Source organism: Trichosurus vulpecula, chromosome 1 (genome assembly GCF_011100635.1).
Source record: "Trichosurus vulpecula isolate mTriVul1 chromosome 1, mTriVul1.pri, whole genome shotgun sequence".
Taxonomy (NCBI): Eukaryota; Metazoa; Chordata; class Mammalia; order Diprotodontia; family Phalangeridae; genus Trichosurus; species Trichosurus vulpecula.
This window is the reverse complement of record NC_050573.1, coordinates 437,272,859-437,299,117: the sequence shown is the minus strand read 5'-3', so window position 1 is coordinate 437,299,117 and position 26,259 is coordinate 437,272,859. Positions and strand designations below refer to the sequence as shown.

The 26,259-nt window shown below is 38.2% G+C and overlaps 1 protein-coding gene across 1 annotated transcript in view; it reads right to left on the bottom strand.

Annotated features, from left to right (window-relative positions):
- Positions 1 to 26,207, bottom strand: part of DMGDH (dimethylglycine dehydrogenase) — a 102,144-nt gene extending 75,937 nt beyond the window's left edge. The window contains 4 exon segments of the mRNA XM_036762724.1: positions 4,702 to 4,866; positions 15,427 to 15,525; positions 17,925 to 18,099; positions 25,908 to 26,207. Coding sequence (XP_036618619.1) covers positions 4,702 to 4,866; positions 15,427 to 15,525; positions 17,925 to 18,099; positions 25,908 to 26,032 — 564 coding nt within the window. The 5' untranslated portion in view covers positions 26,033 to 26,207.
- Positions 26,208 to 26,259: the final 52 nt, after the last annotated feature.

The following is a 26,259-nucleotide window of genomic DNA, read 5'->3' as shown; positions in this document are numbered from 1 at the left end:
GATTGAGGCATATGCAACATGTAAATAAAAATTTCAGCAAAGAGGCCTTTTGAAAGGCTTTCCAATGGTTTTTTTTATTTTCTTAGTAAATAATAATCTTTATCTGGCTGTTTAATGATTTTCATAAACTGAAAAGCTAGTAATATGCAGAAAAATGTACACTTTGACAAAACATTACTTCAATGCTAAAGCAGTACTGAGAACTAAATTATATTTTTGGATTCATTCAGCAAATATTTATTAAGTGTCTTCTATATACAAACCACTCTTGATTTAAATAGGGATTCGTATTATTAAACACTTCCAAATGTCCTGTTTACATTTGAGAAGGCTTCCATTTGCAATGGATTGTTTACTTATCTATTCAATTTGGTGTTCTGCCCATTGACTTTTGAATATGCTTCACACCTATTCACGGTGTGTGATGCTACTGAGGAATAGAACACATGGTGTATTTAAATACTTAATGGTAAATCTCTCTCCCTCCCTCTCTCTCTCTCTCTCTCTCTCTCTGTGTGTATATATATATACATATATATATGTATATATATATATACATATACACACACATACACATACACACACATACATACATATACATGTACATATAATTCCTAGGGAATCACTCTGAATTTGAACAAAAGTATTCAGATAGTGAAATGGACCTGGGATTTCATCAATTTGAAGTCAGATTGATTGCTTTCCAGGCAGTCAGGCAGTCAATAAGCATTTATTAAGTGTTTACAATGCACCAGGCATTGTGCTGAGAATGTTCCTTTTTTGCTAGGTATATATATGGTGAGCCATCCATGTTTGACCATCTTGTTCCAGCTTTTGTCCATGTCCTTTTATAAGTTCCCCACGAAGGGAGGTTCAGGAGGGAGGAAATAAGCATTTTTCTAATGTCTACTATGTGCCAAGCACTATGCTAAGCCCTTTACAAATATTATCTTATTTGATGCTCACAACAACTCTGAAAGGCAGGCACTATTATGAGCCCCTTTTACAGCTGATGAAACTGAGGCAAACAGGTTACGTAGCTAGCGTCTGAGGCTAAAATTGTCACCTAGCTGCCTGAAAGGGTCTACCCAATGTGCTAGTGACTTCCTTCATTTTTCCTGATGTGGAGAGCACTCTATGGATTCTGTGTATACTTTTGACATAGCGTGCTACAGACATCTGGAGTATATGTTTTGTGCCAATTGTTCTTACTGTACCCTGTTAGTAAATACCCCTTTTCTAAGAGCTAATTAATATCAATCAATAATCATGGCAGGAAGTACACAAGTGGGGATTTATGGGCTATAGCATTAAAGCAAAATAACCCCTAACACCTCAAAGCTATCCCTAGAGCTTCCATACTACCGGGACCTGACTCCTCAGTGAGAGTTGGGATAATCAACTACATGGTACATGGCATTTTCTCTCTGTCTCTGTCTCTGTCTCTCTCTGTCTCTCTCTCTCTCTCCAAATATATACATATATATATTATATATATACTCTCTCTATATATGTATATATATATATAGATATATACACACACATATACACACACATATATACACACACACGTATATATAATGTATGGACATATGCACATCTATCTACACTTATGTGCATAAATGTGCTAAAGGACAAGCTCTATAGATTGGCCATCTAACCTATTTCATAATCTATGCTATAGACATTCTTCACTCCATTGAGTTTTTCCTTTGGGTATGAATTTAGGTTCTTTTCCAGGAGTCTGTAATATTCTAGGGCTTAATGAAACCAAGACAATCTCACCCACAAATAGGTTGCATCTTGAGGACCTCAAAATCCACAAGAAATCCCTCTTAAACTTGTAATTTTATAATGGGTTTCCTCCACAACAGTAGCAAATACCTTTCATGAGCATATATATCTCCATGCTTTGTGCTTTGCTGATATTTATGTTTAACCGGGGGTTGCCCCACATGGAGGTTATGAAGCCAGAGGCAAAGAGGAAAGTGGAAGCTAAGAGAGACTAATGGGATTCAGCTGAGAGACAAAGGCAAAACCACAGTCATCTGGGGAATTCAGAGTAGAATCTGCACATCCTGCAGACAGATAACTGCCCCTCCACTTTCCACAGTAATGATTCTAGGAGTCTGGTGAGTCTCTCTTGATCTTGATCCCAAGATCAAGGTTACATTGATTCAATATAATCCTATATTCCCATCAATTGGGGAATGACTGAACAATTTGTGGTATGTGATTATGATGGGGTGCTATTGTGCTGTAGGAAATGATGAGCAGGATGTTCTCAGAGAAACCTGGAAAGACTTATATGAGCTGATGCAAAGTGAAATGTATTGTGTACAAAGTAGCAGCAACATTATAGGATGATTGGCTATGAATGACTTAGCTATTCTCGGCAATATAATGATTCAAGACAATTCTGAAGGACTTATGATGAAAAATGCTATCCATCTCCAGACAAAGAACTGATGGTGACTGAATGCAGATTAAAGCATACTTTTTAAAATTTTCTTTATTTTTCTTCAGTTTTTTGTGTATAATTTCTTTCACAACATGACTATTATGGAAGTGTTTCGCATGACTGCACATGTATAACCTATATCAAATTGTTTGCTTTCTCAATGGGGGTGGGGGGGGAGAAAGGCAGAGAATTTGAAACTCAAAGTTTTATAAATGAATGTTAAAAATTGTTTTTACATGTAATTGGGAGGAAATAAAATACTAAAATAAAAAAGTTTCTGTCTTTGCAGACTTTTTCTATTTTCTTTGTTTGGTTTTTCATTCTTTGATTTTCATCCTTAAATGCCCTAAGAACAGATTTGCTTCCTTGGGACTCTAAGCTTTCTTACATTGATTTTGCCTTCCGTTGCTTCTCTTTGTATTACGAGGCAATGCTGCTCAAATCTTCCATCATCCTTTTCCAAAAGATGTTACAAATTAGTTTACAGTCTAAACTCTAAAACATTGTTTTCCTTGGTTGCCACATATCTCTTCTTGGCAAATATGTCAATAAACTTTTGTTGACTTTTTGAGGCTTTTTGGTCTCTATGTTATGCCAATCGATTTGTATAGGCTAAATGTCTGTTTTTAGTGTTTGTAAACTTTGCATGTTCTTCCAGCCATATCTGATCTTTCATGATCAACAATTTCACAATAGACCAGGATAAAATTGTTTTAGTGACACACTACACCTTTTCCCACATTTATTCTTTCTTCTAGTTTTATACTAATTTTTATCTTTGCCCTATCATGTTGGTAGTCTGACTTTACACAGATGGCTGATTAAAGAATAATTCCTAAATGAACATTTAGTTATTTCCATCTTTTTGATGTTATTGAGTGCTTGCCACATCCAGCAGGGTAGATTAGGAGCTGGCGGAGCGGGGGACAGGAAGAGGAAGAGGTAACAAATTTATTTTGACCCCTCAGCCTCTTAGAGTCCTTGGCTTTCCTCAAGACTCAGTTCAAATGGTACTTTCTGCAGGAGGCCTTTCCCAGTACTATTCCCTCCTCTGCCAAGTGCAGGAGCCTTTCTTTCTAAGATTGTCTGCCTTCTATGCTGTATGTATCTTTTGTATGCATATTATTTATATATTGTCTCCCTCCTTAAAAGGTAAGCTCCTTCAGAGCACAAACTGGTTTTTGCTTCGTTTTGTGTCTCTAGACTGGAGCATACCTCATATGTCTGGCATAGTGTCTGGCACATAGAAGGTGCTTAATTCATGCTTTTTGATTGGTTAATTCACTGACATGTTGAGTTTAAGGTATTAGGTGTACAATTATGTGGAGATGCCCACAGGTAATCAGCTGGAAATGAAGGTCTGGAGCTTGGGAGGGAGATCTGGGTTTGAGTTGCAGATTTAGAATCATCTGCACAGTGATGATAGTTGAAAGTATGGGAATGAATGAAACTGCCAATGAGGAGAGGAGAGAGAGAAAGCAAAAAAAGGGTTCAAGGACAGAACTGTAGGGATTTCTTCATGAAGGAGCAAGAGGAGCATGGGGCTGAGGAATAATATACAGAAAAGGCACAGCATCGCTTGTTCAACATGATTTTCTGTTACTAGCTGTGTGACCCAGTATTTTTTTATGTAAACAGTAGGGCATAAGTCTCTTTTGCAAGTTTGATACCAGGTCTCACAAGGAAGTTTAGAAATGGTTTGAATCATATTTGAGTCTTCATTGGTAATTAGAATAAGTTTTTTATTCTGCTCCTCTTTTATTTAATATACTATAAATACTATATATCACCATTATATATAACATATAAAACTATAAATTAATCAATATAGATACTACATATTGATATTATATATATATATATATATATATATATATATATATATATATATATATTATATCCATGATACTATCCAGTAAGGGTTTTCTTTTCTTGTAGAATTCCCAAAGAAAGTTTAACTGTAAAGGACCTTGGACCTACATTTTCCCCCTTTAGTGCAGTTATAGAAAAGTGTTGAAAGTTTATCCTCAAGTGGCATAGGAAGGAAAACCAATTCTTTATTGTATTTAACAGATATAATGCTCAGCTTAACAATTTCTCAAAGACTTGCATCTGTTCACCAAGTTTTGATCTTTGAAATGAACACCCAATGCCCAAAGTTGATGTGTTTCTACCTATCTAGAAACTTCAAATGTGATTCAATTCAGTAAATATTTGAGGACCTACTTAAGAAAGAATACCTTTTCCATGTTTAGTAAAGGGAACATCTCTTGAATTTTTTCAGGCTCAATAAGATACTGTTCTGTGGCATGCCAGCGGGTTCGAGTCATTTGATATTTAAACTCATCCACTCTTGTAGGAGTTGTAGCAATTCTGATGCTTCCAGGCTGATGGAAGCCCACCACCTGTCAGAATAACCACAAGAAAAGAATATTATAAATTGTCATTAGGGAAAAAAATCCTGTGTGTTTTTTCTCCTCTAGCTTTTTGAAAAATGTGAATGTGTGAGGAAAGATTTACTAAAAGAAGAAAGATCATAATATTTCTTAAGATTTTAACAAAAAAAATATGCCAGAATAATGGAGAGGAAAATGATAAGCCATTCCAGTGTTTTTGCCAAGAAAGTCCCAAATGGGGTGACAAGAAGTCAGACATGACTGAAATGACTGAGCAACAGCAATGGCAGAATAAAAACATATGCATGACTGTATTTGTGTATTGATAAGACATGAATATGCACATGCAGATTAGGAGAAAATCATGTGAAGGGTATGAAATTAAGGAAAGTGTAGCTGGGATCATGATATGGTATTAGTATAGGTCTGAAAGCCAGTCAGGGCCAGCTAGATGGCACAGTGGATAGTGTGTTGTATTTGGAGTAGGGAAGTTGATGTTTAATCGATTTTAGTCATGTCCAACTCTTCATGACCTCATTTGGGGTTTTCTTGGCAAAGATACTGCAATGGTTTGCCATTTCCTTCTCCAGCTTATTTTACAGATGAGGAAGCTGAGGCAAACAGGGTTAAGTGATTTGCCCTGGGTCACACAGCTAGTAAGTGTCTAAGGCTGGATTTGAACTCATCAGGATAAATCTTCCTAGTTCCAAGTCCATTGCTCTATCCACTGTGCCACCTAGCTGCCCAGAGTCAGGAAGACCTGAGTTCAAATCTGACCTCAGATACTTACTAACCGCATGACCCTAGGCAAGTCATTTAACCCTGTTTGTCTCAATTTCCTCATTTGTAAAATGAGCAAAGGAAATGACAAACCACTCCAGTAGCTTTGCCAAAAAAATAAAAAACCCAAAGGGGTCACAAAGCCAGTTAACTTTAGAACAGTTGCACATACAGCATGGTATAAAGAGTCAGAAAGACCTAAATCAAGTCCCACCTCTAACACATACTGGCTATGTGACCTTCCAGGGCCTAAGGTAATTTTGTTAGACTCTAAGTTACAGAGAATGTGCCTATCTGTGTTGAAGGAGGAAGCTTCCTGACAGGAAACCCTCTAGACCAATGAACTCACAGGTCCAAGTTAAAAAAAAAAAGGAATGGAACACCAAAGGCAGCTGAGGAGTGAGTAGATAGAATCAGGAAGCTGTGGTCAGAAAGATATGGCTGCAAGTCTGCCTTGGACTCATATTAGTTGTGAGATCATAGGTAACCTACTTTACCTCTTGCTGCCTCTGGCAACTTTTAAAGACCATTAGATATGGCTTAGCTGGCCATCAGCATCAGGGTGATCTCTTTGGGATACAGACCTAGTAGTAGTATTGCTGGGTCAAAGGGTAACCACAGTTTTATAGCTCTTTGGTCATAGAAACATATCTCTTCTTATTGAAGCTTTGAAGATGAGCAAGAATTTCCCCCTCCTTCCACGGCTCTGGCAGTAGAAACAGGGACTTCCATTCTCCAAAAGTATTGACAGAAGCAATTCCCACAGCAGGAATTGATATTGTCTTCAACAGCTATGATTCACATGTACATATATAGGTCATGTTGGAAAATTCTAACTCTTGGGAACTTCCAGTAATGATGATGATGGTGGTGGTGGTGATGGTGATGGTGATAACAACTATTTGTGCATGGAGGAAGGTACTGATCAGGGGAATTTATGATCAGTGTGATGATTTCCCCAATCAACTTGATGAAATTAAAGAAGGGAGAGGTGGAGAGATGATCACATATTCTTAGGAATCTACAGAATTTCATCATTTGTTTTTGTTTGGAAACATATAAAGGTCACCTACCTATTTTATTTCCTGTCTGGTAAATCAGTCTTTCCTTTTCTCTCTTAAAAAAAAAAACAACCAAAAAACACAAACACAAACACAAACAAAAATTCTAAACACAAGTTAATTTATTTAATTTCTTTTTCTTTCTTGCTTACTTGTACTTATTTAACTTTCTTTGTTCCTTTTGTTTTGTAGACCTTAAAGTTTGGTTAAAAGAGGCAAACAAGCTAGGTGATATATATTTATATTGTTTATTCCCTTAAGCTACCAGAATACATGTAATACATGGGAGCTGTTCCTTTTCCTTCTGTGATTTTTTGTGTGGCCATAGAAAAATCTTATTTAAATTCCCTTTATCTTATATTTGAAGTTATTTTTCCTGGCCACTGTTAAAATTTGTTAATTGAAATTATTAAATTTACCCACTGACTATCTTAGATTTTGTAGTGTTTTATTGGTTTTTTTTTTTTGTCTAGAGGTAATCTGTAGATTTTCTCAATTAGTTGTCTATGTTCAGAAGTTGTGACCAGTTTTCTTGGATTTGTCTCTGCATTGTGGTATTCAGGTTTTTTGATATGTCATGTTCTTCTGGGAGACCTATAGTCATTAATGTATCTCTGTGCTTCTTGTTTTTGAGGTCAAATGGCTTTTGCTTGTATAGAATTTGCATGTTCTTTTAAAATTGTCGCCTTTTGCTTCTCTTATGCCAGATAATTTCTGTCCTCAATATTCTTGAATTTCAAATTTGTTATTTTCTCCACGTCTTTAGAGAGATTATTCACTGTAGATTCAATTTTTCTAATCTGCTCAGTTTTAAGAGTCTTTATCAAGAGCTCTAAATTCTGACCTGTATTCATTCCTAATTCCTTCATTTATGGATTTGAATCATTCTAGAGTTCCTTTTAGTTTTTCCATGTACTCTTGGGAATCTACAAACTTCTGTATTTCATCAGGCATTGGTTAATTTTCTTTTGCTTTGTAATTTGTCAAGAGATAGCTTTTTATTCTCTTTGATAATTTATTGTACATTTTTCAGGCTTTTGAGTCCTCACTGCTGATTTGTTTGATTGTGCTCTGGGCTTTTAGTGAGAAGTTTCCTCCAGAAATCTTTAGTGTTTCAACCTTTAAAAAAAATCCCTTCACCACTCATGTTCTGGCTTCTGTTGTCTTTCTTGATGGGTATACCTCTGAGGGTAGGCTGCAAGGCTGCCTCAGGCTCCTCAAGCATTGGAACATTTGGGATTTTCTGGTTGGGGTAACCCCATGGGTGAGTGGGGGAAGGGAAAGACTGGTCCCAGTTGGATTTAAATCTGTTTTCCTTCAGGCTCCGCAGAGCCATAGGTACTAGCCCTTGCTCCAGTTCTTCCTTTTATTTTCCTCCTTTCTTTCTCTTAAGTGGGCTGAATCTGTATCTGTAGCTTTTTCTAGGGTGGAGAAAGGAGACTTTTTCAGACCATAGAGGCTCTACATTCTTAAGATTCTTTAACCTATGCTAGACCCCAGTCAAAAAGCAGCACATTTTTAGTTTCCCCTTTTCTTCTTATTTAGATGGGCAAAGTTAGTGTCTGATTCTTGTTGCTGGGTGGAAGGACAGTAGAGGATATGAAGACAGAGTCTCTGAAGCAAGGGGAGAGGTTTTAATGGGTCCCACATAGAAAGCCAAGAGACAGCTTGTGTTCCTATTTCAGGAAGTTGGAGGCTGATTCAGGAGGATTGCTGAGGGAATGCTTTAAGAATTAAAGTTGCTCAGTATTGAATCATATAGATTTGATTCTTTTTCATAAGGATTCAGCTATTTTCTCTACATCTGGCACTTTTTTAGGATTAGAGAGCTTAAGGGATCTGAGGAGAGTTATTAATATGTCAATTTGATAGTCACATGACCTTGGCGTCCACTAGGTCATTTTCTTTATCTCCCCATGGAAGGTATGTGTGTGTATTTGTGCCTTACAGAAAGGACTGGGGGACTCCTGATAATTGTCTGGGTGAGATACAGAAGTATCAGAGGAATTGCCCCTCTCTGTGTTCTATTAAAGCAAGCTGACAGACAAGTTCTTTCTCCCTTTTCACCTTCAGAAAACAGACTAGAGGACAATAGAGCAGATCAGAATTCTGGGGTGAGGGGGACAGAATCTGTTCCCGTACATAGTGCCCCACCCTGCCCCACTCCCATACCTCACCCCACCCCTTGCCACCCTCCACTCCCAACTTATAGCAGAAGTATATGGTGAAGGTAGATATATATTTGTATATACCCTAAGAGGATGTTTAATTGACAATATACCTGAATTCTAGTTTCCTGTGTAGGGAAGGGGGAATTTTGAGGCCTCTAGTCAGAATGACCACATAATCTAGCTTTCTAGCCAAAGAAGAAAGATCTCCTAAGCTGCAACAGCTTTGGGGACTTACCCTCACAGATAACCTCAAATTTGAATGTACCTGATTTGAAAGTTCAGAGAATGGACTTTCTGGAGAAAGCAGAGGATTTCCTGATGCAATAAGATCCCTGAAGAGGGAAAAGTATCAAACGTAATTCTGAGCAATATCATACTTGAAGAGCAAGGTTGGCAAGACTTCAGGCAGTGAAGGTCTGTCTGATAGGAAGGAGATTGCTTGTGCAGCAGCCCCCAGTGTATGTTTACCTTCCAGCAAAGTCCAAACTTTGTCCCATAAGGTGGGAAAATGAGTCCTGATGGAACAGCCTAGAACTTTGTGGGGAAAGTGAGAACACAAAAGGTTGCCAGGATAGTAACTGCAAGATCAGTTCCCTTCTTGGGGGGTGTGTGTGTGTGTGTGTGTGCAGGGGAGGGAGGGCAGGGGAGAAGAGGATGGAGCTGATGGGCTCTTTGAGTGTTTGACATTCCTGCATCTGTTTATGGGCTCCTGTGAATCCTTTGTGTCTCAAGTATTTTCTGTGGGGTGAAATGAAATTAGGTCTCATACCTAATATCTGTACTATACTTTGAATGCAAGAAGTTTGGTATCCCTTCTACCTCCTTTTACCTACACTTGGGGAAACACAGAGATGAACAATACCATGAACATATCATCAGATTTTTTAGAACTCCAGGTAGTAGCAATGAGCCAAAAGGAAAAACTGATCCTTTGGGACCAATCTCCATGATTGGACCCAGTTTGTATGAGCCCAAAGCCTTGGGCTCATGGTTTATAATTCAGAGGTTCCCAAAGTGGGTGATACCACCCCCTGAGGGGGGCTGGAATGATCCAGGGGGGCAATAATAGCCTCAGGTGCAAATGGGAGGGATTGAATAAAAATAAGGGAGTGGTGGAAGTATAAGGAAAGAAGAGAAGAAATGTTTGAAAAACCATTCATACATGTTTCATCTGTTGTGTAACAGAATTAAAGTTGTAGTGATTACATTATTTTCCAAATGAACACACAAAATGCAAGTTATAACCAACTAGTGGTCAAGTCCACTGACAGGTCTTAAAAAGCAAGTGTTGGCAGGAGAGGGTGTCAGACATTGTCAGGAAGTTGTAATGGTAATCAGGGAGGGACTTCTTTGTATTCTCTTTTAGAATGTTAAGGTAATCAAGTACCTTTGATGAGTCTTGCCTTTCAAATGTAACAGCAAGCAAGGTGGACTTTTTGTGGTCATTTGTTTCTTTGATTGAATCAAGAGTCTTTGACCTGCTTAAGAAACAAGAAAGCCTACTTCACGTAAGTTTGAGCCTCATGGTTGTGATGCCCTTTGACCCTGAAGAAGTGTATATAAACTCAGAGGTTAGCATTTTGTCTTTGGGGGCATGCTCATTGAAAGAGTATTAGTGAGACTCTGCGCAGTCATTGAAAGTCCCGCCCCACCCCCGGCTTTCAAAAACCCAGATGTTGGTGCTTCTCTGGTAACTACGTATTGTGATTTGGGCTGTTCATATTGTCTCTGTTTGGAATTTCTGTTTGTATTTTCTCTGAAGTTCATGGTGCTGACTTTTTCCCCCCTGAACTAAGTCAATGATGTATGTTTGTTTAATTAAAATAAGATTGTTAACCCTTAAAGTTGCTTTCCTTAGAAAAGCAGATCAAAGAATCTGTGCTGGCTGCCCTTCTGTGTGCTTTTGTTGTTGGTCTTTTACCCCTGCAACAGCTGCTAGTAACATTGTTGTTACAGAAGTCCAGCATGCATCAGCAGGAATATGCGTGTGTGATGACTTGTTTACAATACAATACTACAAAGCTATATAATGCAATATTACATTATCAAAATTTCAATGCTGGAAAAAACCCACAAATTTACAATAAATTATTAAATTTAATGTGCATCATTTTTTTAAAAATTACTTTATTTTTTTGAACTGATGCCAATTTTTAAAAAACCATTAAAGAATTAAAGAAAGTAAAATTTTTTTAAAGGGAGCAGTAGGCCAAATAAGTTTGGGAACCTCTGATATAGATGATACAACAATAAGTTGCTATGTGGCTCAGTGGATAGAGTGCTGGGCCTGCAGTCAGGAAAACCTAAATTCAAATCCAACCTAAATTCCAGCTAAAATTCTACCTTCTACAGGAAGCCTTTCCAATCTCTCATAACTATAGTGGCTTCCTTCTATTAATTATGACCTCCTTTTTATATATATTTATTTGCTGGTCTCCCCCATTAGATTGTGAGCTCAATGAGGACAAGGACTGTCTTTTGTCTCTTTTTGTTTCCCCACAGCTTAGCACAATACCTAACACATTATTGTTGTTTAGTCTTGCCCGACTGTGACCATAACAAGCCAATGCTGTCCATAGGGTTTTCTTGTCAAAGGTCTGGAGTGGTTTGTCATTTCCTTCTCCAGTAGATTAAGGCAAACAGAGATTAAGTGACTTGACCAAGGTCACACAGCTAGTAAGTATCTGAGACCTGACTTGAACTCTGGTCTTCCTGACCCCAGGCCAAACTCTCTATCCACTGAGCCATCTAGCTGCTTAATAAATATTTATTCACTGATTCAATTGGATATGAAGCTTAGTTACCAGTTTCACATTATTACCCCTTTCCCATTATCATCTCCATCTCCATACTACAGACCACAAAAGTGGATTTTATAGGATTTATTTCCAATGGAAAAAGAGAATGTGCAATTCAAGAATGATACAGAAGGCTATGCACTGCTAGCTGGAAATCAGGGATCAGTTAGAATTCAGAACTAATAAAAACGAAAGTCTAGGGGCCAGATGCAAAGAACGGTGTCTGGATCTGTTTTAAGGAAGATCTTGACCAAGATCACTAAGACCTAAGACCCAGGGCTGGAGTTTTCATAGTTTCTAATTTCTCACAAATCTTTGACTATTCGCTACTTGTCCTAAATGTCTTCTCCATCTTCCACAGAAATAGTGGTGAGGGCAAGTGGTGCTCACAATTAGGCATAATTATAGACTCAGAGGAAAGGAATATATTTAAGGAGGTCAATGAGAAAGAGAAAAGAGAAAGAGTATACACACATATACATGCACATACACATATACATACATATGTATATTTCATACTAGGGCTCTTTGCGATAGAAAAAAACATTGGGAAAAAACATGAGTGTCTTTTGGGGAAAAGTCAAACAGATTGGAATCTACAAATATAATAGGATAGAAAAGACTGTAAGAAGTGACAAATGTGAAGAATTCTAAGAAATAGGGGCATACATATGACCTGATGCAGAGTAAAGTAAGTAGAACTAAGATGATAACATACACAATAGCCACAATAATGTAAATAAAAACAGCACCAAAATGCAGCCAAATTCAGATTAATTGAAATGACCAAGAGTGTTCCCAAAGAAAAGAAGAAGAAACATACCTCCCTTTCTGGTATCAAGGTGGATACGGAATGAGAAATATACTGTCAAATACCTTGTCGGTTGGTTTTTTGTTTACAATTTTGTTTGATTTAAAGCAGAATGGGAGTGTATTGGGCAATGGTTATCGTGATGCTTATGGTTCTTTTAAACAACCTGAATACAAGTTATTAATTGGAGAAAAAAGAAAAAAGGAGCAAAGAAATCACTACCCCAAGGTTGAAAACCAAGAATTCACAGTGGCAACTAGTGCACAAAGATGACCAGAAAGTTATGAAATAAAATTTAAAACATCAGGGACAGAGCTGGGGATGAAAAAAGGTCTACATAGGTTAATGTCAGAAAATTATACTGGACTGAGCAGCACATGGCATCAGAGAACAATAGCTTGTCTTGATCCAAACCTCTACCTTTTATGTCCTAGCCATACTTCCAACTCTCTGAGATATATCAGTGCCACTTCAGGCTGGACACTGTACATCTGTCAAACAGCCACAAAAAGGCACCTTGTACTGGAAGAACCATAGGTCAAAGAAATTTTGCTTCTGTCAAGTATAAGCTTTCACAAAAATGGAAAACCTAAAACAAAGTATTATACTTAGTCACCTAATAGTTCTTGTAACTAGAAAGATCTTTAAATAAAATTGTTCTAGAATGGTGAGATCAATCAGTCAGCATTTATTAAGCACCTACCATGTGCCAGGCACTATGCTAAATTGTAGGGATACAAAAGAGGCAAAAGACAACAAATATATACAAAGCAAGCTGTATTCAAGGAAATAACAATGAGAAGGCACTGGATTAAGAGGGTTTGGGGACAGTTTCCAGTAAAATCTGGGATTTCAGCTGGACCTTAAAGGAAACCAGGGAAGTCAGTGGTCAGAATGAAGCAAATGTTACAGGCATGAGAGACAGCCAGAGAAAATGCCTGGAGCTTAGTCGTGGAGTGTCTTATTCATGAAATAACAAGGAAGCCAGGGGACAAGTGTCACTGGATTGAAGATTACATAGCACAGAGTAAGGTATAGCATGGGATATAGGAGGGGGCTAGGTTATAAAGGGCTTTGAATGCCAAACAGAGCATCTTACATTTTATCCTTGAAGAAAAATGGAGCCATTGGACATTATTGAGTTGGGGGTTCAGGTAGGGCATGTCATGATCAGGCCTGTGTTTTAGGCAAAGGAATGTAGGATGGATTGGAGTGGGGAGGCTGTTGAAACAGGAAGTTCCACCAGCAGACTACTCCAATAATCCAGTCAAGAGATGATGAGGGCCTTCACTAGAGTAGTAGCAGTGTCAGAGGAGAGGGGGTGTATTCGAGAGATGTTCCAAAGGTGGAGTTGACAGGCCTTGGTACCATATTGAATGTGGAGGTTGAGAGATAGTGAGGAGTCCAGGGTGACTCCTGGATTGCTAGCCCGAGGGACTAGGAGAGTGGTTTTGCCCTGTATAGTAACAGGGAAGGTAGGAAGAGGGGAGGGTTTAGGGAGAAAGATAATGAGTTCTGTTTTGGACATATTAAGTTTAAGATATCTACTGGAAATCCAGTTCAAGACATCTGAAAGATAGTTGGAGATGCCAGATTGGAGGTCAGCTGAGAGATTTGGGCAGGATTTGAGAATCACCAGCATAAAGATGATAATTCAATCCGTGGAAGCTGATGAGATCACTAAGTGAAGTAGCAGAGAGGGAGATGAGGATCCAAGATAGAACCCTGTGGGTCATCTATGCTTAGAGGGCATGGTCTCGAAGAGAATCCAGCGAAGGAGCCTGAGAAGGAGTAATTAGATAGGTAGGAAGAAAACCAGGAGAGACTGAAAACCTAGAGAGAAGGGAAGATCAAGGAGGAGACAGGGATCAAAATGTCAAAAGCTGCAGAAAGGTCTGGAGAATAAGGATTGAGAAGAGGATTAGGAGATCATTAGTAACTTTGGAGAGTGCAGTTTCAGTGGAATGATAAGGTTGGAAGCTGAATTGCAAGGGGTTAAGTAGCGAGTGAGAGAAGAGAAAGTAGAGACAACTATTGTAGATGAAGTTTTTGGGGAGTTTGGCTACAAAGGGCAGAAGAGATATAGGACGAAAGTTGGCAGGGATGGAAGGATCCAGAGAGGGTTTTTTCAAGATAGGGGAGACATGCACATGTTTGTAGATAGTGGGGAATGAGCCAGTAGACGAAGGGAATGCCCTTTGGAACCTTGAATTCTGGGATCACTTATTTTAGATATTGTCCACTGGACTATTAACGGTTTTTAAATAAATCTGTAAAATCAATCAGTCAACATTTATTAAGTCCCTACTCTGTGCCAGGCACTGTGCTAAGTACTGGGGATACAAAAAGAGGCAAAAGACAGTCCCTGCCCTCAAAGAGCCTGTAATCTAATGGGACTAATAATACCCGCACTACCCTAATGGGTTGTTGTGAGGCTCAAATGAAATAACACATGTAAGACTCTTTGCAAACCTTAATGCACTAAATAAACCTCAGTTGTTGCTGCCCTTGGTGTTGTTGTTGTTGAGACCTGTGGAAGATCTGGCTTATGTGACTTTCAGACAACTCAGAGACCAAATACAGAAGGACCTCAACTTAGAGATTTCTATATAAAACACTGGTGTTTTGTTTTGAGAGTGGTTTCCTATTTACTGAAAAAAAAACACGCAGAAAAATTGATTATATAAAGACTAAATTCTAAGATATTGTAGGCTGAATTGATTTTCAAATGAATCCCAGAGATTTCCACAGCACACTCTAATCTGATTCCTACAATATATCATAATTGTGTGCTACTGAGGTAATTGCATGCTCTCACACACACAGATGAGAAGAAGCAATAAAGCTGAAAAGGAGAGCATTTTTCACCAGTTTAAATCTCCTTATGAACCTTGCTTATCAAAGCCAATGTTGATCTAAATATGAATTCTTTCATTTAATCCATTTACCTGCCCAGTTTCTTCTTCCAGTTTTTCATAAAGCTTAATGCTGTAATAATGTATTTTCTTCAAGTTTATTCCAGGATGAAAATAAGTCGTTAAACCTGCCTTGGAAAAGAAAAAGAAAAAGAAAAAAAATCATCCTCTTCAGAATTTTTATAGTTACCTGTTGAGAATTAAATAGCTAACACCATAGTATCAGTCTCCCGGATCGAATGAGGAGCTCGTCTTGAATGTCACCTCCACCATAAAGCTTTTCCTGTTCTGAACTCCTATAGCCCCCTTTGGACTTCTCATGCACTAATAACAGTCTCTTTTTTATTAGGATTGTTTATATGTTACAACTAGGTTGTGGTTAGAGCACTGGACTTGGAGTCAGAAAGATCTGAATTCAAATCCAACCTTAGACACTTACTAGCTTTATGACCCTGGGCAAATAACTTAACCTCTGTCTGCCTCAGTTTCCTCAGCTGTAAAATGGGCATAATAAAAGCACCTACTTCCCATGGTTGTTGTGCGGATCAAATGAGATTGTATTTATAAAGCACTTTACAAACCTCAAAAAGCTATATAAATGCTTTTAGAAGTGGTGTTAAGGAATATCATAAAGGAAATGTGTGATCAGAAAAGGAGGTGGACTGATCATGTGGATAGTGTGACTGGCCCTAGCATTCCCTTGGTACCCACAAAATGAAAAGAAAAGAATCCTAGAAGGTCCTTGGTCCTCTGGGTGAATGCTCTGCAGATCTGTGCAGTGACATCAAGAATTAAACAGAATGAGGAGTCATGGGTGAGTTTTGAGATGCCCCCAATGGTATCTCCACCCATGTCAGTGAGACCCCAGATCAAATGAATTATTGAAGCAAATATGTAACTTATTTCTTCTACTAGATTGGAAGCTCCTTGAGGGCAAGGGATTCACCACTGAATTTCAGGCTGTGCTTTGCGTACAGAGTGTCCCAAAAGGCTAGGGCAGTTTTAAGCTTTAATAGCATAAAAATGCCCTCAGATTTTTGGGACATTCTCTATATCTGTCACTGAACAAATGAGTGAATATGAAGTGCCAGGTTTAGTTCTTCAGAATAAAATATCATGAATATTTAACAAATGCACGAGCTTCCATTCATCAATTCAAACAAGCAAACAAAAAATGAAATCAAAAAGCATTTATTAAAGCACCGTGTGCAAGGCACCATAGAATTGGTCTCTGCCCCCAACACTTAAAAAATAAATATAATACAAGTAGGGGGTTATGGGGATAAAGAAAAGATACAAACTGGTCTAGGAAATTACGGGGCCAGAGAGAACATTTTCAGCAAGAGATATCCCAGGAACAAAGAAATCATTATGTATCCAACAATGTATACTTCCTTAAAATACAATTATTTGAAGTAACCGTAGGCATGGAGATTGTACTGAATTGGGGCAGGCTTGTGATTTCACTGATATCAGGAACCCCCAGTGATGAGCTCTTTAGGGGGAGGAAAGAGGAATTGGTGATGAAGTAGGGGGTTTGATAGAGCAATGAACTGGACACCAACCTGGGTAAGAGTTTCAGCTCTGCCACTTAACTGACTCCTTCTCTGCGGATCAGAGTACATTCCCTACACACCTGAAAGGATTGTCGTAAGGGAAATCCTATAAACATTGGAGCTAATCCTCTTTTGGGGAGGTGAATGAGTAAACAATGATCTCGAAGGCTACCAAACAGTCTGGACTAGAGGATCCTCCTATTCCCTTTGATAAAAAGTCTACAGACAGCAAAAGATTCTCCTTCTCATTCTCCGTCAAATTTAATGACTTATCCAAGGTCTCAGTAAGAAAGCAGAGCTGGGATTTAAACCTAGGCTATCTGATTCCAAAATTAAAAGTCTGTTCCCTTTTTGACATGTAATCATTCTAGTGCATTTAATATACACTCCGTAGGGCTTAACCTGGTGTCTGTGGCCTTGTTTTTTCTTAATATCTTAGCAATTGTATTTTAACAAAATCTGTTTCTTTTGTAATCCCATGCATTTTATCTTATGAATTTGAAAACAGCATTCTGAAAAGGGGTCCATAGGTTTTATCAGACTGTCAGTGGGGTCTATGATAGGGAAAAGGTCAAGAACCCCTGGTATGGAAACAGTGGTATAGTTAGCCTTTGAGTCAGGAAAGATGTGGGTTCAAATTCTGCCTGACATATATTGGCTATGTGACCCTGGGCAAAACCCAAATCTTAGTGGCCCCAAAAACCTCACTAAGCTTGTAAATTTCAAAGGTGGCACCCATCTGCATTAATAGTGGGGGCTCTTTTTTATCTGAGAGTTCCCTGTACTAAACAAGGGAAAGGAGGAAAAGAAATCATAGGTAACAAGTTTATGGTAGAAAGTGGAGAGTGGGGGCAGGAGTGATGTCTTAATCATATGTTCATCTCCATCCTATCTTCATTCCCTAACACAATGCCCAGAACATAGTAGGGGCTTGTGAAATGATCGTTGAATGAATGAATTAATAGCAGTTCTTACTGCATGCCATGTAGATCCAGCAGTGAGTTCAGATGCTTCCAAAAGCACCACATCCTTCATCCCAGCTTTGGCCAGATGGTAAGCTAGGCTCACACCAACACAGCCACCTCCAATGATTACTGTCTCTGCTGTGTCTTTCCATCTTGTTTCCGAAAAGGAAGATGTTTTCCCTTCTCTGAAAAATAATTTTAAAATTACTTATCTTCCATACTTCTCATACAGATCCAAATCACTTCTTATGTGTAAATGCTTCTCTGAAATCCAAGGAGGCAGGTACTTTATGAAGTTACAGGATATCTACCTCTTGGAGAGTTGAGATAAAGAGCAATAGCTTATTAACTAAAGTCATCAAGTATTGAGTACTTTTTAAAATAAAGGTAACTAAGTGGCATGGTGGATAGAATTCAAGTCTTCTTGACTTCAATTCCAGCACTCTGTGGTGCAGTGGATAGAGTACTGGACTTGGAGTCAGGAAGACTCCTCTTCCTGAGTTCAAATCCAGCCTCAGACACTCACTAGTTGTGTGACGCTGGACAAGTCACTTAACCCCATTTGCCTCAGTTCCTCATCTCTAAAATGAGCTGAAGAAGAAGTGGCAAACCACACCAAAAAGATGGCAGCCACACCAAGAAAACCCCAGATGAGATCACAAAGAGTCAGACACAACTGAAGTGACTCGACAGTAACAAAACTCTACTGTACCATTCATCACTATCTCCTACTCATTCATATACATTCCTGCTGACCTCATACTCAGTTATCTCCAATACTGTGTTTATGATCCTGGGGTTTTTTTTTTCAATGAAATATAAAAAGATTTAAAGGACACCTCTAGCACTCTGAGTAGATCCTCTCTTCAGTGTCTATGGGAGAGCATGGACAAGAATCATAAAGAGGGAGAAGGTGTAGACAGGCTGTGATCTGCAGGGAGCACACACGTAGATGAGATCATAGAGCCATCAAAGTCTTAATATATGAAGTATTGCAGTGCAAAAGGGGAGAGAGCTGTTCTCAGAGTTACACTCCCACACAGGAAGGGTAGTTTTGGGAGAACAAATGCCAACAGGGAACAGCATAAGTAAGCTTCCATTGCCCCTAATTCCATGGGCAGCATGGTACTGTGCCCTCCAAACAAAGACTCTGCCTCTTGGGGATCAAACATTTATAGACTTAAGACTAAGCGCTGGTGCCACACTAATAAGAGACTGCCTCATCACCAGTCAGTGGGGTAGTCCAGCACTTCTTAAACTGCAGGTTTGGCAACAATAAAAGGTTTCTGAATGAGAAACAGCCAAAAATTAATTAAAAATCAAATGTGTAATGCATCCAAGGGGTTTCTGGCAGTGCTTGACCATGTCACATAGAGCAACTTCGCTGCAGCCTTGGTTCTGAACACAAAGCATGCACACTTTGCACTGCAGAAGCCCTCAGGCCATGCATGCTGGCCATGCTGGCCATGCCAATGAATGCTGCCTAAACATGAAAAGGAGCCATGAGTGGAAAAATTTCAAGAAGCACTGGTAGACCACTAAAATGAGGTTATTCTCTGAACTGCATAATAAAGGAACGAGGAAGGAGGGGCAGGAAGCTAGAAAATGTATTTCTGTGCCATAGCATAAAAAAGGTGGCAAGGGGTAGAGGGCAGGATGCCCTGTCTCCATGTCATTTAGACCATAGCAGATGTACATGAAGGCTAGGGGCAAACTCACCAGCTCACAAGTATGTATTTTATGTAACCTGATTTTGTTCCCATTGAAGTTCATTCTGTCTGTTTCAAAACATTTCTAAAGCCCATAGAGATCAGTTTGAATATTGCCCATGAGGATGTTTCCTTCAATATGCAGATCATAACCCCTCTGTGCCTTGGTAAATGGCCCCATGAATTGCTATGAGCAAAAATCTCATTAACTTGTGGCCACCATGAAGGTCCAAATTTGCACCCCTCTCTGGGAGTGGGGAAAGGCTAACCTGCCTGTATGATAGTCCCACACCATTACTAGGACCCAGTCCCGCCCCACCTCCAGGGATTGCCAGATTGGACTCCTTTCCTCTTCCCCTTCTCCTGGGGACACCTCGAGCAATGGCTACCCTCCTGTGCCCACCTTCCACTACAAGGTCTCTGCTCCCCATCTCCTGGCACTAATGATCTCTGCACCCCTTAGTAGTCCTTCACCTTTACACTAGACACCAGAATTCCATGTTATGGCTTTGAATCCTGATTTCCTGACTTTCAACAACATTCTTGTTCTTTAGACTATCTTTTCTCACATAAATGTAATGGAATATTATTGCACTGTAAGAGATGACAAATATGATAAATACAAGAAACATAAAAAGATTAGCATGAACTGATGCAGAGTGAATTAAATACAGCCAGGAAAACAATATGCACAACGACTATAAGAATGTAAATGAAAAGAGCAACCATAAAAGAATCCAAAAAGAATGTTACAAAATTAAAGAAAACAAGTTTGACCCCCCAAAGAGATACGAATAAAATTATTTTTTAAAAAATACATTTTCTATATTCAACACCTTTCCATCTTGATAGGACCAACCTACAATTGCACTGTTCTGGCTTTGAGGGCCTAGGGCCAATCACCACTACACCATGATAGGGAACTAAAATGGGATTTTTGTAGAAGAGAACTGAGAGGTCTTGCATTCTGAGCAAGAGGAAATTATTGGAAAGTTCAGCAAGGATGTATGAGAAAGGGAGAAGGAGGCTCTTAATTTTCATTTGAATTTATTTTTTAAAACTAATCACTTTTTGGTGTAAGTAATGTTACTTTAGGATGCTAGAGCATAAGGTAAATGTTCCACTGTCTGAGGATGAAATTAAGTCAGGCAGACCTGCACTAACCTGCCTAAAGTAGATAAAGACAAGCCTTTATCTACTAAATGTCCTGCTCTTTCAAAAAAGGAAAAAGAAGAAAACCAAATTGCTTGACTTATGGCGGATTGATTTATTTACTGGATAAGTGTTTTTGAACTTTTTTTTCTGCCCCAAGCTTCGGGTGCCACAAGTTAACTCCCAAAAGCTCTTTTTTTCTTTTTTGTGATAGTTATTACCTGTTCTCCATGTCAAACAGCTAATGAGGGTTGATTTGTCTTTGGCTTTTTGCTTTCACAATCTCTCAAAGCTTATATTTTATCCTCTTCCCACTCTTAGATCCTTTCCTTCATTGTAGTTCCTCTATGGATCCCTTGCTACCTCCTTCTGTCTTCGTCATCAAGTCCCTTCTTCCTTGCAGCAGTTTCTACTCCAAAGGACCCTCATGAGGTTTCCTGCTTCACACAATATTGAGAACAAATATGAACCTGAAAAGATTGCCAAATATTTACTTTCCCCAAATTTCAAGTAATTTGAATTATCTTCCTTGTTTTTAGTGAAAAGTATCTAATAGTTAAATTATGTTCTGTCCCTAAATATTTTTCATTTTATTTTTTTCTCAATTACATGTAAACAATTTTTTAATATTTTAAAAAATATTGAGTTCTATGTTTTCTCCCTTCCTATATCTTGAGAAGGCAAGGGATTTGATATAGATTATATGTACAGTCATGCCAAACATTTCCATATTAGCCACATTGCAAAAGAAAATGCAATTTTTCCTTAAATTTATATATATATATATATATATATATATATATATATATATATATATATATATATGTATAATCAACTTAGAACTGGAAGAGATTTTTTAGGTAATTTAATCCCATCCCAACATTTTATAGATGGGGAAACTGAGGCCTAGAGATATTAAGTAACTGTTCAAAGGTCACACAGGCAAGAAGTAGTAGACTTGGGGTTCTTCTTCTTCTTCTCCTTCTCCTTCTTCTCCTTTTCCTCCTCCTCCTCTCTATGATTTAATTGGTATGGACAACTCACGCTGTAGAAACCCCATCTACCAAAACCAGTCAGTACATACTCTACAATTTATAGAGTTGACTGGAGCACTAAAAAGTTAAAAGTAAAAAAAAAAAAGCCACTCCTACCTTAAAAAGTAATGCCAAGTTGTCACAAGCCCAAAAAGAGATCTTAGAAGAACTTAAAAAGAAATTTAAAAAGTAAAATAAGAAAGAATGAGGAAAAATTTGGAAAAAATAGAAGCAATTCAAGAAAATTATGAAAAGATAGTTAACCAATTGGAAACTCCAGGCAGTAAAAGCAAAACAAAAAAAAATCTGCCAAAACAAGCCCAGGAACTATGTAAACAAAATTAGAAAAGACTTTGTATACAAATAAAATCAGATTTAAATAATAGGAGAGATTTAATTGTTCATGGGTAGACAGGGCCAACATAATAAAAATGACAATTTTACCCAAACTAATTTATATATTCAATACTATCCCAATTAAGTTACCAAAAAATTAATTTGCTGAATTAGGAAAAATAATGACAAAATGTATTTAGAAAAGCAAAAAGTCAAGAATATCAAATGAAATAATAAAAAAGTATAAAAGAAGGAGGCTTAGCAGTACCAGATCTTAAACTGTATTGTAAGGTAGTAATTATCAAAACTAATTGGTACTGGCTATTGGTACTGGCTAAGATATAGAAAGGTAGAACAATGGAATAGAGTAGACATACAATTTACAGCCACAAAAAACATAAATACCTTGTATCTGACAAGTGTAAAGAGTTAAGATTTGGGGATAAGAATTCATTATTTGGTAAAAAATAATTGTTGGGAAAACTGAAAAATAACATTGCAGAAATTGGGCATGGATGAATATCTCACACCATTTACCAAGATAAGGTCAAAATGGATATATGATCTAGATATATAGAGATATTTTATAAGAAAATTAGAAGAACGTGGAACATATTGCTTATTAGACTTACAGATAGGTGAATAATTTATGAATAAATAAGAGACAGAGCAAAATTAGGTGTAAAATGGATAATTTCAATTACATTAAATTTAAAAGGGGTTGTACAAATAAAATAAATATAGCTGAGATTAGAGGGAAAACAGAAAATTGGGGGGGGGATTTATAGTTTATCAGATCAAGGTCTCATATCTAAAATATATAAAGAACTTTGTCAAATATATAAGAATACAAGTCATCCCCTAGTTGATAAATGGTCAAAAGACATGAACAGTTTTTCAATGAAGAAATTAAAACAATTTATAGTCATATAAAAATTTTATAAATCATTATTGATTCAAGAGGTGCAGATTAAAACAACCTTGAGATATCATTTTACACCTACCAGATTGGCTAAAATTATAGAAGGGGAAAGTGACAAATGTCGGAAAGGATGTGGAAGAATTGAGACACTAATTCACTGTTGGATCAGTTCACAATTCCTCCAACAGTGAATTGGTGTCTCAATTTTTCCACATCCTTCCCAACATTTGGAAAAGCACCTATATGTCCCAGAATGTTTATAGCAACTCTCCTTGTGGGTGGCAAAGAACTGGAAATTGCAGAAATGCCCATCAATTGGGGAATGGCTGAACAAGTTGTGGTATATGATTGTAATGGAATAGTACTGTGCTGTAAGAAATGACAAGCTCAATGATTTTAGAAAAAACATGGAAAGACTTGCATAAAATAATGAAGAGTGAAATGAGCAGAATCAAGAGAATGCTATATACAGTAACAGCAATATTGTTTTAAGAATGACTTCAAGCAAATAAGTTGTTTTGTCTATTGTAAATACCCAAATTAACTATGAAGGACATATGAAGGAAGACACTATCTGCATCCAGAGAAAGAACTGAGAAATAGAAGTATGTATAGAAAAGAAAAAAATTTACATGATAGTTTTGTTGTATATTTGAAAGGAATACCAAGTTGTGCATAGTAGATTTGCAGTTTCATGTACAATCATCTTTTTTATTGTACTTTGTTATCGAAATACTTGTTTTGTTACACAAATTAAAAATAAGATAAAATAAAAGATTTCTTCCAGGTCACACAGCTAACATGTGTCAGAGATATGACTAGAACTAAAAGGAACTTCCTTATTCTGAGAAGAACTTCTAACTTCCACACCACACCACAGTACTCAATATAAAGATCCATTTTTCTTTATTCTTTTAACTCTCCTTTAAACTATAACTTTTTATCATCTCCTTTTGTACTTTGAACCAAAACAATATGCTCCATGTTTTTTGTGGATTGGCCATTTTTACATAACAAATTAATATTTAAACCTCAGACGTGTATTTCTCAGTGGAGATACAGAAGTGTAGAATATCAGAACTGAAATTAGATCTTAGAAATTATCTTGTTCAACCCCCTCATTTTACAAATAAAAAAAAGCAAGACAGAGAGAGCAAACAACTTACCTAAGCTCCTGGGCTAGTGGGTAAAAGACCTTGAACTAGAACCCTGGTCTCTTAACCCTGGCAGATAGGTGGTGCTGTGGATAGAGCCGTGGGCCTGGAGTCAGGAAGAGCTGATTTCAAATCTAGCCTCAGACACTTACTAGCTGTGTGATCCTGGGCAAGTGACTTAAATGTCTGCCTCAGTTTTCCCAATTGTAAAATGGGGATAATAATAGCATCTACCTTGTGGGGCCGTAGTCAATATCAAATGAATAAAGCACTTAGCACAGTGCCTAGCACATTGTAAGTGTCTAACAAATGCTTTTTTCCATTCTTAATTCCCTCTCTAGTACTCTTTGTCACAGCATTCTTTCCATTGGAGATTTGTAAAGTTGTCTGCCCATTACTTCAAAATACGATTTATTTCCTTTCTAGAATTTCATAAGGATTTTGGCCAGAGAGAGAGTACTTAAATATTTTGATAGCCAATTAAGGGAAGTATAAATGCAGAAACACAAGCACGGCCTTTTCTATTCAAATGGGATCAAAAGTTATATTTGTTTTTTATAGAAGCATCAGATTTAAAGCTATAAAAGACCTAAGAAAACAACTAGTCCAATCCCCTTATTTTATAGATAGGGAAACTGAGACCCAAAGAAACCAAGTGACTCAGTCATGCACAAGTGGTACAACAAACAAGAGGCAGATTTCAGACCAGAATGCTCTTCTCCCCAAACTCTACTCCTCTCACTAGAGCTATACCATATTCCTCTGCTTCCATCTAAGTCATATTGGGTGACCCCTGTTTTGTCACTGTAATCTAACTGCCCTCCCAAGCAAACATCTTTTGTCATCTGAAAAAGCAGCTGTGTTTACACAGCACAGAGTAAAACAGAGACTTTGTAATTATCTGGCTAATGTAATAAAGCTGTTACCAAAATGGGATTTGTGGGCACAAATTTTCTTATTTAACTGTCAGCAAGTAATCCTTTTAATCACTGATCAATTCATCTTTGCCAAATCTTTATTTCACTCTTAGTAGTGAACAGAGTCAACAACTCAATAACTGTTGTGCATACAGGTACCAGGTGAAAAAGATTGTGGTATAACGGAGAGAGAGCTGTCCTGGGAGTCAAGAAGACTCCCGCCTCCGATGCTTACTGGCTGTCTGACTCTGGGCAAGCCAAGTAACCTCTCAGTGTTTCGGGCAACTTTGCTCCTCTGTGTTGATAGTTGGTGTTGCTCACTGGAAGCTGCTTACAAAAGTGGGGGAAGGTAATGCTAAGCACTGGTCTGTGGGAATAATAAAGAAGAAAAAATATACCATCCTTTCCCTCTAGGAGTTTGCACTACTTATTATTCAGATTAAGGAAATTATATTAAATTAAACCGTAATATGAGCTAAGTGGCACTTCATAAAGCGAAGGCTCTTGACTTGTAAGAATGGCAATATTAAAAAGCAAAAACACTCTCCTACCAGCCTTAAATCCTGTGGTTGTTCTCAGAAACGATCAATTGGCAAAGGAGCTGGACAGCTCCACCTCTCCTTCCTTTCTCGACTTTGTTCAGCCTCTTAGAAACTCAGACTGAACTTCAGCGCCAGCTCTTTCTTCTCCAACACCTCCACCCTCACCTCTCATTCCCCGCTCCAGCCCAGTCCCAAGCAGTCCCAGGACTCCAATCTCTCTCACTCACCCTCCCTGGAAGGGGAGCCCGCTGCTGCTGCTGCGACACACTGACCGCAGCCAGTTCCCTGGGGTCAAAGTGGACTCTGCAGTTCGCAGCTGAAATCTCAGCTGCCTCAGGCCACCTAGAAGCATGGCTTGGACCGACTGACTTCAGGACGCGTGCAACCCCCTAACAATTCCCGGGTGGTTCCTCAAGCAGTGATCCCGCGCATCTCTGAGCAATCAGGCGCCCGGGTTCTGGTAATGGCCCTTTAGGGGCAGCATGCGGTTCGGCCCAGGACTGGTGTTGAACAACTCCCGGGAGTGGCCTAGGATCCACCCCTATCCCGATGTGGGCGGGAGAAAGAGGAGGGCCAGGC